We start from the raw sequence: 16,003 nt of genomic DNA on the forward strand, positions 1-16,003 counted from the left end.
TTTTTTTAAAATACAGCAAGTCTATCACTTTTTTCACTATTATACTTTTTATGGTATTTTTAATCTTGATATCAATTTGTAATCTCAATCAAAGAAATCCAAAAAATGAAATTGACACATTGTTTTTATTCAACAGGAATGCAAAGCTACTTTAGCAAGGACATTTCAAGCTAAATTGTTAAAAAACATTTTCAAAAGTTATATATACAGACCAACAAAAGTGGTACAAATCCAAAAACTGGTGTCTCCAGCTGTCTTGAAAAACTGAAAAACTAACTAGTTCAGAGGAAAACTAAATGAACAAATAAACCACAACAATGGAATGATGTCACTGATTGTTTGCTCATATTTTACATGACACAGGATTTTTTAAATTCATCATCATTGTTTGGGCAATTCTCCGTTTCGGCTGATGTGCATTTTTATGCTTGTTTCTAATTTTTCTTTTCATAAATGTCATTATTGATCAAATCATTCCAACCCACCGCCCTAGCTTTTTCCCCTGCCCATCCTCTTTGTTATGAACACACAACATATGCACACAAACTGGCAGACTACACTCACACCCACTTATGCATGCTTGGCATCCCCCTCCTCACTAATATGGTGCACTGGACAAACAATATGCTGCACATGAAGATTGGAAAAAAACCAGCATCCTTGCTGCAGTACACTGCCACCTATAACATACACACACTCACACACACACCTCTATGCACTAACACCCAGTCATTGTCCATCCAGTGCTGACCACCAAAGCAGTTTCGAACGCCTTCGTCCCAACCAGCCCACCTCCTCCCTTTCATTGACTCCGCCCCTTCCCTCAAGCCTCTTTATCAGGTGTCTCCTCTAGCTTGATGACAGTGAACTCCTCCGTGTTGCCGTTTTCCTGGATCTTCTCTTTGTTCATGAGGGTTACCATTTCCTGCTCCCTCTCCTGGGCCTGTGAGCTGGAGGCGACAGCTCCCGCTGCCCCGTTCCCCTCATTCTCTTTGGAGGTGATCATCAGGGTTTGTCTCTTGCCGCACCAGCTGCAAGAACACCATTTTTCAAACTGCCTTCTCGGCCATGTCTCAAAGTCATTGGAATTCTATGTGCTTACCTCTTTCTTTTAGCAACAGCCACACACACAAAGAGGATTGCGGCGACCGCTATAAGCACCCCAATGATGACAATCCAGTCTGCAGGGAGATGCATCAGGAAGAATTGCTGTCATAGATTTTAGGCGCGAATCATAGCGTTCATTGACTTCAATTAGAAATGCCTTGACAGTAACACTTCTCGGCTGCTCACTTGTTGCATCACTGCCCTCTTGTTGATCCGGATGTGGCACAACATTATTCATCCTTTTCTTGCCATGTGGGGGTTGTTGTGTTGCTTCAGGTCAATAAACAAAAAAAAAACCACACATGTTAATACTTTCCTACTCAAAATTAGGAATCAATTAGTAATTACTCAACAAAAGGAAATTCATCACTCACTCCACAGTGTTCATCTCATAAATATTTGTTTACATGTTTGAAAATGCGAATTATGTATAATCAAATTATTGTCTGCGTTTTACTCATTTGACATAATAAACAAACACAAGTCTACCTGTCTACGCTGTTACAATGCAGACTTGGTGGCAAAACAATACCTTATTATTGTACTGTATTCAACATGGAACACAAATATTACTCAATCAGTTACCAGACATTTATAATAAGCTACTTTCTAATAGAAATATACATAATATGATTCTTTCAAATATTTGGAAACGAGTACAGTATATTATCTGTCCATCTATCTTTCGATATCAGTGTTTTCATACTTAATCAATGGCCTGTAAAGTTTTGCTTGCGTCTTTAAACAGAGTTAAACTGATTAAAAATCAAATTAGAAACCCTTCATAAGATACCAATATTAATGTTGGTTGTCATATGGTTAATATTAAGATGTTAATCCCGACTTTTATGGGCTCCAGACATTTGTGTGTTTCATTCAATTTAAACAATCTTCATTAAAGTTCTGAAGTATGATTTGAAATAAAGTTCTAATAGGCCCACAAAAGAAATAGGACAGCTGGTATATCGCATGACTCTAAGTTGAGTAAGGAATAGTGTAGGAGTCAAACACCAGAGGGCACCGTGTCTTAGGAAAAGTTCAGTCCTGTCATGAAGTTGCTGCGCCAATGTCTTTTCTTTACAAATCTATAAACAATTCCTTTCAAAACACAGCCAGCTAGTTGTACATAATCATTGCATTCTCAAAGTGTATGATAAACTAATGAACTCTGCTTGCTGTCATATCACTTACACGCTTCAGTAGGATCTTCATTTTCTGGCTGCAATTTCACATCTTCCTGCTTGTTATCTGGAAGTGGGTAAGGGAAAGAGGTTCCACCGACAGGGCTGAAAGTCGACAGTGTTTCCTCTACAGAGAAGGGAGTCTGCATCCCAGATCCAGTGGGCTGATCAAAGGCTCCAGCAGTAACACTGTCAATTTCACCCCATCCAAGTGAACTATTTTCCACTGTGGACTGTTCTGTGGCTTCCTCTGACACAGGATGTGGTGTCTTAACAGTTACCCCAACAGAGCGTCCTGATTCTGCTGGGGTGGACACCTGCAGCCCAGTTTCTGTAGAACTAATTGCTGACAAAGGAGAAGAAAAGTTTATGCCACCACATTGGTCCATCCTATGTTATGAATATTGAAAAGGCAAATTCCGTGTATGCTAATCACATTAGACATGTTTAAAGATAATTGCTGAAAATGTGTGCAAAGACCATGTAGGACTGAATTGGGGAGCAAATCAATTTTCAAGTTGTTTTGGGCGTACACCCAGTGAACATACTTGAGTCCTCCCTCTTCTACCAAATAAGAACTTGAGCAAATTCATTCGCATCAGTGGTTATCAGGTGCAATTGCATTCTAAGGAGTTATTACAGTATCCAATTGTATCCCTGCAGTGCGGAGTGTGCAAGTATTGCTCGGTGAAGAGATACCTGCATCCCCGGAAACAATGCAGCGAGTTGAGATAAGGTCATAATTGGCCAACTGGGCCAGACATACTAAAACCAAACATTGATATGACTGATAACATGGATATTGAATTTGTCTACTACGTTCCCATGAAATGCAATGACACCTTTGATTTTTAGGGAAAAGGTGTTTCAATCCAAAATCATTTTGAGTGTAATTGGGTTGCTGCCTCCATCGCCATGGCAAAGTGTCATGGTCGATAACATTCAGCAGCAACAACAGCATCCAACAATGTCAGAGCTTATAATAGTCACTGGGTTAACTTGAGTTAAATTATGAGAACATGATTCATTTCTCCAAATGTTTTTTTTTTCTTTTCATGTTTCGTACTGGTACTGCGTGTGTTTATTCTCCATGACTATTACCAAATGTTCATTTTACATTTTTTATTTTGATGATTAAATATTTTATTCATTTCACATTCTTGAAATTATGTGCCATAGTATCATTTCAAAACGCACTCACTTCTGTCAAATGCCTTAGTGCAGTTTTTCTCAGGCCCAGCTAGTACATGGTCAGATATGAAGAGATAAGAAATTGAGACATAAAAAAGGTTATCAGTGAGCTACAAACTGGGAATTTGCATAACATTCCAAGTGATTGGAAGGGAAATCTTCTTGCTGCCTAAAAACTAACCTGTTTCATCATAGCAGTAAGCATCGAAAGTTTCATTTAGGTCGTCGCGAGGATTAATGATCAAACCAGTCATATTCACAGCACAGTTCTCATGGGGGGTGTGTCTGAGTATGGCGAAGCTCATGTTGCTGATCCAGCCGTTCCTGACAACATTTGACATTGACATGATTATGATTCCAGAGACAGAAAGACAGAGTTTGACAAAGGGGTCAATAAAAATGAATGAAATACATATCATAAAACATTAAGGACTATCTGAGCCACATTGTAAGAATGAATTGCAGTGTATTACATCATGACAAATGCACTCCAATACAACCTTGTCACGTTGATCAGTACTCCTTTGTTGGCTAGTTACATCGAATGATCTCTTGAATTATTTCACATAATGTGTGTCATGCGATGTAATGTTGCAAAAATTAATACTATATGTGTTAATGAATTTAGGGAAAATTAGTACTCAGCATTGAATGGCCATTTTTATTCCTACGTCTTGATTTGTTTCAATGAACCTCAGAGTTTAAGTGTTAATCGGTTGTCTTAGTAGAATAACAACATTTTGGCTCCTTTTTTTGTGGCCAGCGCAAGTGTAGCACAGTCTAACTGTCGAGTGTAGTTTTCTTTCTTTTGGTACTTTAAGAGCACAAATAGAAAGGGGCGTTTGGGCTATTGTGGGAGTGAACACAGCAAATTTACATACTTCCTGGCCAAAGAAAGCTGTCCCTCTCATTCTCTGTAAACTCAATACAGTCTTTGAAATTATGGAAGCAGAAATAGACTTGTTGGAGTCCATGCTTGTGCAATGTACGTTTATAAGGAACTACAAGAAACTCTCCACCCTCCAATGCTATAAGATGAAAAGAACTGTTGGTCATAAATAATATACTTTCATGGAAGTGGGCCCTGCTGGTCATAATGCTCTACTATTGCAGTAATACAGAATGGAGAAATTAGAGTACACTGTAGAATTCCTGAAATGTTAACATTTAGAAAAAATGCTCCAAAAACAAAAACAGTTAAAAGAGAATTATGCATAGTTGTGGTGGATGTGACAAATTAAGCTGTTCTCATGAGGGCCACAAGGATTACATTTAAACACAGTGACACATTTTGTTTTGACCAAGAATCAATTGCAACAAAACAGAACTGAACACAGAGGAAACGCTTAGAAAAGCAAAACAATACAAGAAGAGTAAACAAAAAGCACACACAAATACATCTACTAACAAGAGGCCAAAGGGGAGTGAACAGAAACAAAGGACTTAAATACAATATGGGCAAACTAATGACAAACAAGGCATAGCTTGGCAAGTGAAGAAAGGAGCTGATTGGTTAAGAGGGTTGAGCAAATGATAGGATTGTGTTTTCACCTGCAGGTTTCCATGTTTTTTTCAAAGGCCTGTTGGACTTGTTCTGGACTTGCCATTGTAGTCTGGAGCTGCTCGCACACCTTTTGAGCCTGATCAAAACTCAGAGAGTGCCGAGCTTCACCCTCAACAAGGAACACTCCGGCATAGCTGCAGCTGCGAGAATTGACTATGGGGAGAATAAAACAGAACAGATTTTGAAAATAAAAAGTGAAAATGTTTGATTACCATTGTACTCCAACAAAGGGAAAATGAAGCAACTGACCCACAGCTCAAAATCTTTCTTCTTTATTTTTTAACCTCGTCATATCAAATCTATAGCATAATAGTACTGCTGTGTTAGTTGTTTTCAGAGTCTTTGATTAAGACTCTGTATGGATCACGAGACCCCTTTCATAACCATTCAGTGGCTAATAAGCAAATAATTGATGAGACACGGGAATGGTGTGCTCCATGGATATAAGTGTGATTTCAACAATGTACAATGTTTAGAAAGAGGCAAAAACAGAAGCATCGTGTCTGCAGTGTAGAGCCTGAGGCAAGACACACACACAAACAACCTCACACACAATCACATCAAAGTAACACTAAAATAGTAATCTTATGTCCAGCAAATTTTAGCACTGCCAGCTTAATTTCTTTGATAAAAGTCTAAACCATGTTTCACCAGACATGAGCTGAACTACAATGGAAACTCATTTCAAGGAGGGGGTTCCCTGATATGAGCAGGTGAACATTTGCATTTACAATAAAAGTGAGAAAAGCTTCTTGTCGCCCCACTGACCATTTTTTATGGCTGAACACTGAAGGCTTGTAAATCAAATAGTTAGAATTTGGAAAGCAGTAAATGGTCATGGTTGTAACAAATATTTCGTAAAACAGAAAAAAGTACCGTTCATTAAAAATATGAACAAAATGAAATTAAGTTGATGTATTGATGAGTCTTATGTAGACTACAGCTCATTAATGCTCAGCTAAAAAAAAAAATGTTTTCAAAAATTGAAAACAATAAAATTAATAATGAAGCAGACTTGTAAGTAGTACTTGAACAAATCTGTCTGAGATAGTGTCAAAACTAAAGAGAAAATCTGTCCCTCAATATATCCTGCAATAAATTGATCAATTTGGTACTTGTAGAAGGAGTCTGCTACATGCACATCACACATCTTTGTTCTACCTCGTGTTCTCACTTATAACCACAAGCTGTTCAATGGGTCGAGTATAAAAAAAGGAAGGAAATAGAGGAAATAACTGTTTCATAAATTTGAGTTGCATTGCAACATGTATGCAAGGAAAACAAGTGAAAGCAAATTTGTTGTGATATTTTTACTACATTATTATTATTATTTACATTTTGGGGATACAGCTTTTGCATTAAATATCATTTAAATTCAACTTGTTATAATTTGATAAGATGTCATTGGTTAATCGTTAACTATTACAGTTGAACTTCCCTGCTGTTGGGCAATAAGAGTCTGTGCAAATGTTGCGCGCACGCGCACACACACACACACACACACGCACACGCACACGCACACACATCTATACACTCGTACACACACACAGAACCGAAACACAACAGCCACATGGCCCCGTGTCCCTGAAAGTGTAGGCCGCAAACCTACAATAGTTGGGCTCTTGCAAAACTACCCAACAAGATAAAAAAGGGTTTCATTGGTATGCAGAGGAAGCAGTCACGGGGGTCTTTGTGCAGCCCCAAAGCCTGCCATCCTGAGACAGTGATCGCCCAAAAGCTTCCTTTGTCCCATAATGAAGTTGAAACCAAGGAGACTGATCATTCCTGGTGTCTTGAGCTGAAGCAAAAGCAATCCACGGTAAATTCATGTATATGTGTCATGTATACAAGCCGAATGAACTCTGTAGACTTCATTTTCTCTTCCATCTAATTCTGATCCATTTTCCTGTTCTATTTGCTTGATTATTTTTCTCCCCTGCATTCACTATATAGTCTCGTACTATAAATGGTAAGGGTTTTCCAATTGGTTTTGTCCAAGGGACGACCATTATAACCAAGAAGTAACTCAGGGACCACTGCTTTGGTGAAATATTATTTTATTTTGCACAGAAGAAGGATAGACCAATACAGGCTGTTTATTTGCATCTGTTTGTCTATTTTGGGAATCTCAGCTACATTTGATATAATTTGGATGGGTAAATGATTCACAAAATTAGCTGGAAAATAAATCAAGTCTAAACAATAAATGAGTTTTATTTATAAAAATATTAGTTATTTTTCATTTCCAATCTCATGGACCACATGCAATGTCATGGACCGCGGCCAACCGATTGACTACATGGCACGAGAAAGTTGTTCCCTCATTGTGTTTGGCGATTTGGACAGCCAGCTCACTACTTACGTCCTCATCCTATATCAGGTGACCACTGTATATGTCATGACAAAGCGGCGCATTAAGAGCTACGACTATTTATTATGAATAAAAAACGAATATATTTTAAACTATGCATTTCCTTTGTTGTACATCTTTTCTATTAAATGCAATGAATTCATTATTTGCATAGTATAATTTGTGCTGGTGCGCCATTTTACTGCTCTAACATAAACAGTCACCACTTTTACAAAGGCATTATGGGTAATTTTGACTACTCTAGATTTACATTCGGAGACACCTAGAAGATGACGTAACCTCTTAATAGTTTGGGGAATGGTGTGCACATTCAGAGACAGCATCCAGACAAAACTGAATTACAAAGATATGTCATCATCATAAAGCATTGAGACAACCAGTATACAAAGTCGTACCTTCACGGCTAGATCAACAAGACTCGGCTGAGCTGTCTTAAAAAACATTTTGTCATCAGCTTTTGTTAGCTTGTTTACAAGCAGGTCTTGTGCCCTTATTACTTCAGCAGGGCTCCAGTGTCTTGCATCATCACATCTTATTGAATTGCTCTTTCAGCAGTCATATCATACTAACAAGATGTGGCAGATTAAATGTGACATTTTACTGAAAATAGGTTTGGTGTATGCACACATTGTTGCAATAATAATAGAAGGTCACAAGAAGGATTGACATGACCATGCACCAACCTATTGCACACGCTTTTAACGTCTCAGAATACTGTGGGGGATGGCATACAAGGAAGCACAACTGAAATGTAGATAAATGCATTGCAGTCATACCAAAAGTTGACAAACCACAAACTTCCTTTACTTGGAAACCACCCGACTTTGCAGTTGGTGATTTTGTGGTTTATTGCCGTAAAGCAAAGGGTGGTGCACGTTTCCAGGAGGTGGTGAACAATTTTTCATTGCCACAAAAAATCATTTTCTGTCCTTGCTAGTGTGTAGTTTTTTTTCCTTAATTTCTCGAATTTCCTAAAAATAGTCCAAAATGAAAATGGTTTAATAATTTCTGGACTTGAGTTTTGCTAACAAACTGTCTAAAATAAAAACCAAGCATAGAACAAAGGCTAATTTTCTATGAGTATCTATGATAGAGATCTCACATTCTATCCAGTCTTGCATTTCAGTTATAGAAAGTAACCACATTTACAAAACAGATAGCTGTCTTTCTTTCAAATTTGCTTTTGATGAGTAAAAGCTGTCAAAGAGATGCATAAAACCAAAAAATGATCTGAACCTATACAGAAAGAAGAAAGAGTACTGAGGCATAGACTGCTACTCTCTTCTTTGACGTCATTTGGTGAAGGAGGTTAACACGTGGTGAAGTAGCAGAGAAAGCCAGTAGAGGCAAAAGGCCGACGCAATGGACTCTAGTGCATTTCTGGCGTTATATTAAGAAATCCTGCAATGGACTCTCGTGCATTTCTGGCGAAATCCTGCACTAGTGGTCATTTTATTTTGTGTGACATTCTCTGCATCATGTGCACATCTGTCTTGTAACATAATTAATGCACTGCATTTTTGTTTAATGTCCCTCCCCATCAATTGTACAACGGTCATTGTTCACTACTACAGCACTATGTAGAGGCTCTCTGTACTTATGTGAACCATCTTTTTGTTACAGTCCTTGTTTCTGTAATAGCAGTGGGACTCAAACTACCCCAGATATGTGTGTTTTGACATAGTTGCACAATAAAGATGATTCTGTTTCTGACTACAGGGGCCCTGACCACACCTCAAAATGTGATAAAGAGGCTATATATTTTAGTTGGGTTTCTAGTTTGTAAAATAGATGAAGGCATTAAAAACGGAGGTCTACTAGGTCATCATTTCCTCTGTTCCCCACAACAGATGTTGTGATTATAATGCTTTGCATGTCTTCTTAGCTATAAATCATATAGTCAACAATAAAATTACAATCATGGTATATGTATATAGATCCAAGAACATAAACTTCTGTTAAATGTCACTGATTAACTGATGTCATTGTAAAACAAAATCTTTCCATGAATCTAATTTGAGATTACATGAAGGGTTAGCCTGGAAACAGAAACCCACTGACCTTAATGATATACTTGGGCCCACAGAGTTAATGTTCAAAGACTGTGTCCAGGGCCATGATGAGCACTCTTGACATAAAAAAAAAAGCACAAACACAAAAGCTTGCCTCCAATGCTCACAAGAAGCCCCGAGAGGAGTAACTATGATAGAATCCTCCCACAGCCATAAACGCTGTCTAGAAGTAAACTCTTCTACGACTTCAAATGAGAATCCATTTAGGGAGTGTAAAGCTCAGTACCGTGGTGCCCGAGGAAATGAACAACCTGGCAACCGTCTCTCATGGGACCAAGCTGGATGCACCCAGACCTGTTTGTTTCAGCTCCTCGAGAGATGTATTGCTCAGGGCAACAAATCCAATCAAAAGTCAGACTATGTATGAGATGAAAAAAGGATGACATATGGATGGAGGAGTGGTGCTGAACATCCTTTGTGGAAGAGCGTAAAGCATTAAAATGTGTGATTTATCTGTCTAGATTTTGGTAAAAGGAAAAAAAAAAGCCTGTTGCCTTTGGTGGCTGGCTTAATATTCCATTTCATTAAATAGGTTCTGCTGTCTGGCACATGAATGTGTGTTAGACACGGGCACAGCATAAAAGCATTTTCTTTGTGTCTGTCAGCAGTCTCAGACTGCCAGACATGAGGCTGTCTGCGCTGCTGTCTAGCATGCACAGTCTATGCCGGCATCCACAAATTTCTTTTACGAACAACACAGGAAAAAAGGCCTTTATATTCGTTTTACTCTCACATTCACATAATAATCCATGCATTCATTATTCCTGTGTTCAAACAAAAGCATGTACGTCTGGCACAAAGAAAGAAGAAAAATCTCATTTCAAACAAAGAGCTGTGAAAGAAGGCATGGTCACCTTACCTTGAAGTTGCTCTGACCTACAGGAGGCCAGATGTCCTAAGGTAACCCCCAAGAGAAGAGTCCACATCCTGGGAAAGCCTTGTCCGGATGGTTGGCAGAGTGACTGAAGGTAAAGGTGAGTACGAAGCCTCCAGCGGTCCAGTTCCCCCTCAACCAGGACGACCAGTGTGTGTGTGTACGTAAAAGAGGGTGAATGAGTATGAAAGCGATGGAATCAAAATGGAATCTTCCTGTGTGAAAGGGAGTTGCTGTGTGTGTGTGTTGGCAGATGGAAAGCACTTCGACTTTGCCCAACTTTTCTCTTCTGTGTCTGCGAACCGCAGCAGCTGTATGCACCCACACAAGAAGAGGAAGAGTGCCTCATGTGAACACACACCCACTTGCCCCACCTCTCTCCTTCCACCGCTCTTCCTTTGCCTTCCTCCACAGTTTGCAAATGGATAAAGGCGAAGGTGATCTCTCCCTCTCATCTGGCTCCGTGTCTACCTCCTCACTCCTCCCCTGTGTTTCTCTTTCCTCATTTTAGACACCCGCAGTTTCAGTGTGCCCATCTGGTCTTTTGTTCACTCCTCACTTCATTTTCAATTCAGCCAATTTTCTTGTCTCTGCTCCCTTTCACTGCATCTCAGTGTGATCTGGTAACAGAAATGGGAGCCGGTCACATCCATTTCACAGACACACTTATCATTTTAAAAAGACTAAGGTTAGAAACACAAAAGGAAGAAGATTGGAATACAACCCAAGGACATGCACAAAATATCGAGACACATTATGTATTTAATCAATCAATTTGGTACCTCTAAATTTGTAAGGGCAACCTCTGTGTGTTCCGTCATGACTGCCGGATAGCTTAAATCTCCAGGCTACCTACCGTACGATAACGAAGAGAATAATCTTCTCACTTCATTTCTCAGTTCCAGTTGCTGTTCCAACGTTTCCCTATGAGTTCTATTTTTCGCTAGCTTGATCTTAATGTGAGACATTATGAGGAATGCAATTCACAAATGTATTACTGTAACTGCAGTACTGTCCAAAACAACCAATGGATTCAGCGGTTCTGAACAACACACCCATTGTGGAATATTTCACACACGTGGTGACAAAGCATGACTGCTTTGAGCTTGTAATTCGGTGACTTCCATATCAACCAGCACAAAAGGATGTCTAATGGCTCAGCATGAACGATGACTTGACAGTGACTCACCATGGGATGGATCCACACACAACTGTGCTTTCAGTGAAGTAGAAACATATTGCCTCAAAAATAGAGACAAACGTTACCAATGTATTACCTTTAATTAAAATGTGAAACGCTGCCATGTATTCAAGATCGACCTGTAAATTATTATTCAGGAAGTACAATTATGAATAAAAGTTTGAGACAAATCTCAAAGTTAAAAAAGCACAGGAAGTGTCAAATAACTGAAAACTCCCAGAAAGAACCACAGGGTTAGGCCCACTTGGCAAGAAATTAACCCGAGAACAATATGCATCCATATAAATTTACTCCAACATTTCCCAACATCCATTTTGGGATAAATTATTTTACTTGATAACACAAAAGAAGACCAATGGAGAAAAAAAGAGTTAGAGAACGTAGATGCTGACTTCATTTAAATCGACTTCACAATTCTAGGGAGATAACGGTCAACGAATCATCATACAGTCACAGCCATTTCGTAAGAAGCAGTTACTATGGTGAGATACAAACAACCAAAGCGTGATTGCAACACTAACGTTGGTTTGGAGTTTCCTCTTTCTTCAGTTAACCAACTGTACATATACGTTTGTCTCTGTGAAAGAAATATGAAAAGGGATTTTTAAGCTAATGATTGTCCAGGCAACGTTGGTTTCTCTGCCAGAACAATGTCTGTCCTAGTTTCTCTCACTCACTGGAAAATCAATGACGCAAAAATAAGAGATGATGACTAGAAGATCAGTGAGTGACACTGGCTTTAAAACAGCGGAGAATACACAAGGTCACCTTTTAAAAGCACATACAGGTGAGCTCTACTGTAGACCGTAGAATGCTCAATCACTATCCAGGCAAGGCAAATCATTTTAAACTGAGTGCAACTCGAACACTAACATTCAATGGTCTCTCTTCACGTAAATGATTACTCAGAAAAAAACAGGTCCATGTGGTGTGGAATGACTATGAAGAATGTAAATGCTGAAGTATTCCAGTTTATTTAGTAATCGAATCACTTTTTTTGCTACATGATGTCATAGCAGCAGAAAAATAAAGCACAGTAGCTGAGGTGACTGTCTGTATACGGGCAATGACTGAGCCCTAAATTAAACATCAGACTGCTGACTCAGCCAATAGAGCATACAAAAACATTTCCATGACGGCGAGTCAGTGAGAACCCACACATACTCTCTCATCAGATGTCGCTGCGGTTAGAAATTTGTGATAGCCAACAAATAGAACCTTTTCAGCGATTCCTTTTATGGAGCATGTTTTTTTTCCCTTTCTGTGAGCCAAATCACCACAAAGTGACAAGCACATATTAGATTATATGCAACAGCATTATAAAATCCCCAAACTAATGAATATGATGTGAAGAAGTGAAATGAGATAATCAAAGCTGAATGTTTGTTGACAATATTAGCTATGGGAAACCGATATGATCAAGGTTTGTTTGCTCCCATGGTCAATCCGATGTTGATGGGTATTTCATTATATACCATTGCGATAAACCAACAGCAGAAAACATACATTTGTCAGCAAACAAGAACATGTATGCCAATGTACCAGGAAACCACCAACAAATCCATCATGTAGGACCACCAAACAGTAGTAATAGGTACACCACATTGTAAAACACTAGGCAGAACCAAATTAAACCTGTATTAAATTTCTTTTAAGCTATTGCAGTGTACGTTTCCAAAAATGGTGTACTGTCCAATATGTGAATAATCAAGCATCTCAAGCTAAGCATTGTGCATGTCTTCAAATGGGAGATAATTGCATAAAACTCACTCAGAAATGTTAATCTTAATGAGATACTGTTTGCCCTGCATATCATTACAAAACCACCCCCAACAATATTCACAGTTTGCCACTTGTGGATTTGCATATATTGCAGCGAAAGGGGGCTCTGCAAAATTTTGATGCAGGGGGCAGAATACAAATGCACATGCGCCTAAGTTTTCAGATTTTCAATTGCCTAATATTTTTTTAAAATGATGTATCATTTCTATTCCACTGCACAATTACAAGTTACTTTTAGTTGGTAAATTCTCAATATAAAAAGTAATAAATAAAACAGAGCGGTTGGGAGGTGGAAAAAGTTGAAAATGTTTTCAAGGCATGTACTGTATACATGTACGCCGGGCAGTCGTGTCATGTGATAAAACAATGATGAGATTGCGCTGGTCAACTTGCCTCACTTGGCTTTGCCTACCACAAGTAGCCTACAGTGACCTAAATTGTGAAAAGTAGAGCGTTTTCCTTTTTCAAATTGCTTCATTGCACATAGTTCCAGAGTCCTCTGGAATATCATCTACATTTCAGTCATCACAATAGCGTGGTCAGCAAAGTTTTTAGTGAGCAATAGTTTTCAGTGTTGAGCAAAACATGAAACCCATTATTACTTCATGGTTAAAATTTAGCTTGGTTTAAGAGTGTCCTTAAAGTTTAATGCTGAGCATGACTAGATAGACTGAGACTAGGCTTTAAGCAATGACAACAAACCAAGAGCCCTGCCCGGGTTGGGCTGCTAGGACCAGAGAGCCACCATGTTTGAACACTGTACAGTCAACAGGAATGCCCTGCGTCATAGACCCCCTTACCCCCAATTTCAGTCACTCTGAATCAGCGCAAGCCGTATAAACATTGATCATTTGAAATTAATTTGTTCATTCATACGTGAAACATTACAATACGTGCAATGAAACTGATGCATTGTTATGACAAAAAAAAGGTGTGCTGTTTGTGAGGGGGGGGGGGGAGGGCTAAGCGGAGGAAATCCTGTCAACAATGGTTGAGCAAACATTGCTCGTGGGATCACGCAGATGAAAAAAGCTTCCCACCAATCCTGGGGCAGTGTGATCAGTTACAAGGCCACGTCAGAGTGGGAATACACTGGGTGAAACTTTTATACTAAGGTCTCAGTATAATGCAGCGCAACGTACACCAATGTAAACACATTTACATTTATCATTTTGAGCCTTATCATTTAAAAATATCCTTTGAACAGAGATCTCGGTATAATGCAGTGCAACGTACACAAATGTAAACACATTTACGCTTTATCACATACACATATTTTTCAAACAGCCCTTAAATTGGATCTTTCTTGCCAGTCAGTTAATGGGCAGTCAAGATATGTCATTGAGATCACCCTGCATTTGGTAATTGAGTTGAAACATCTCCAATATTGTCCACACACATTTGGTATTATTGCTGCCAAAGCAACTGCTTCCACACTGATCCCTGCTGTGTGACCGTGAGTGTGACCTAGACTGCTCACTGAGCCCGACAAGAGCTGTGTAACCTTCATCAAAAAATATCATCCAGAACAAATCTGGTGGCATTTCTCTTTGATATGTTTTAATCCTGATCTACTGCAACACAAAAAGACAGAATTCTCAAATTCAGTGATATTCATTTTAAAAAAGAAAAATGTGCAAAGTTTACACACAAAGAGACCTTGTCTCAATACAAATGTCTCATTATTCATTGTGTAGGACATGAGACTGTTATTAGTTGCTGGTAATAGCTACAGGCTATGGCTTCATGTATCTTGATGATTTTCTAAATTAATTTAGTGTCGTGTCATAATGTACAAATAAAAAAAAAATACTTGCAGCTGTCTAGAAGTGCATTGTCTATCTTGCACTTAAGTTAGTCAAATACATTTGCAACATCTCTCACTATAATGCAATGTGATACGCAACAAAAATGGTAATATACATTAAGAACTTCATCTAAGTGTAAGTTCTTCACTTTTTACAGAAATGTATTTTTTGCCATTGCCCACATTTGACTTGATCACTAGAATCATGTCAATTGTCATCTTTCTCTAGGAGCTGGCCACATGTGGAGCACGATAGTGCTGGATTATAGAGTTCAATATAGTTCGCTCACCAAGGAATATGTAACTCATTCTAAAGAAGGAAGAGAAACTGATGAAAAATACAGAAGAGAAATGCCGTTCATTGTTGGCTTGAGGCAGGTAATTTGTTGCCTTGGGAACAGACAATACCTTTGCTGCATTTGATGAAAACTAATTTGGTCAGATTTAATCAAATCGTGTATCACTAATTATGCTATTCCGTGTTTGTGACTCAATTCCTAGTGCTTACCTTGTTTTCTATTTGTGTATTCTGACGACCACAATAAACACAAGTCTTGGGCATCCAGGGCACAATGGTAGCCATCAAAGTCTGATTTTATCAAGAGCAGTGATTGAAATATCATTCAATCTTTTTTCTTATCAAACTGGCAACCAGAATAAGACTCAATCTGATATTACAGCGTTGCCTAATTTGATATGTAATCAAATAAGCGTAACCCGGATGCAGATCTGTACCTAACAGCTGTTTGGTGCACTTGGGGCAACTATAAACATCTGCTGGTGTTGGGTGACCAGTATGCTTGCATGGAAAATTATCCTAATTGGCTTATATGAAATTATTCTCCTTGACCCA

At 38.7% G+C, this 16,003-nt stretch overlaps 1 protein-coding gene across 2 annotated transcripts; it reads right to left on the minus strand.

The window, feature by feature from the left end:
* Positions 1-106: 106 nt before the first annotated feature.
* On the minus strand, positions 107-10,901 carry cd44b (CD44 molecule (Indian blood group) b). 2 transcript variants are annotated; one of them, XM_061283030.1, is made up of 9 exons: positions 10,346-10,901; positions 9,476-9,542; positions 5,031-5,196; positions 3,661-3,803; positions 3,490-3,528; positions 2,299-2,634; positions 1,294-1,377; positions 1,103-1,181; positions 107-1,031 (listed from the first exon to the last, which is right to left on the minus strand). In XM_061283030.1, the coding sequence occupies exons 3-9, from the start codon at positions 5,084-5,086 to the stop codon at positions 824-826; spliced, it is 945 nt and encodes a 314-aa protein (XP_061139014.1). In that variant the 5' UTR covers positions 5,087-5,196; positions 9,476-9,542; positions 10,346-10,901; the 3' UTR covers positions 107-823. The 2 variants fall into 2 exon arrangements, with proteins under 2 accessions (XP_061139014.1, XP_061139013.1); XM_061283029.1 differs by lacking the exon at positions 9,476-9,542 and having other exon boundaries at positions 10,346-10,895.
* Positions 10,902-16,003: the final 5,102 nt, after the last annotated feature.

This window comes from Syngnathus typhle, linkage group LG7 (assembly GCF_033458585.1).
Source record: "Syngnathus typhle isolate RoL2023-S1 ecotype Sweden linkage group LG7, RoL_Styp_1.0, whole genome shotgun sequence".
NCBI classification, from domain to species: domain Eukaryota; kingdom Metazoa; phylum Chordata; class Actinopteri; order Syngnathiformes; family Syngnathidae; genus Syngnathus; species Syngnathus typhle.

Coding starts and splice junctions, on each gene's coding strand:
- cd44b (XM_061283029.1), bottom strand. CDS start 10,412: ATGTGGACTCTTCTCTTGGGGGTTACCTTAGGACATCTGGCCTCCTGT. Junction 3,529..3,660: donor TTACTGCTATGATGAAACAG/GTTAGTTTTTAG, acceptor ACCATGTACTAG/CTGGGCCTGAGAAAAACTGC. Junction 2,635..3,489: donor CACTAAGGCATTTGACAGAA/GTGAGTGCGTTT, acceptor CTCCTTTGTCAG/CAATTAGTTCTACAGAAACT.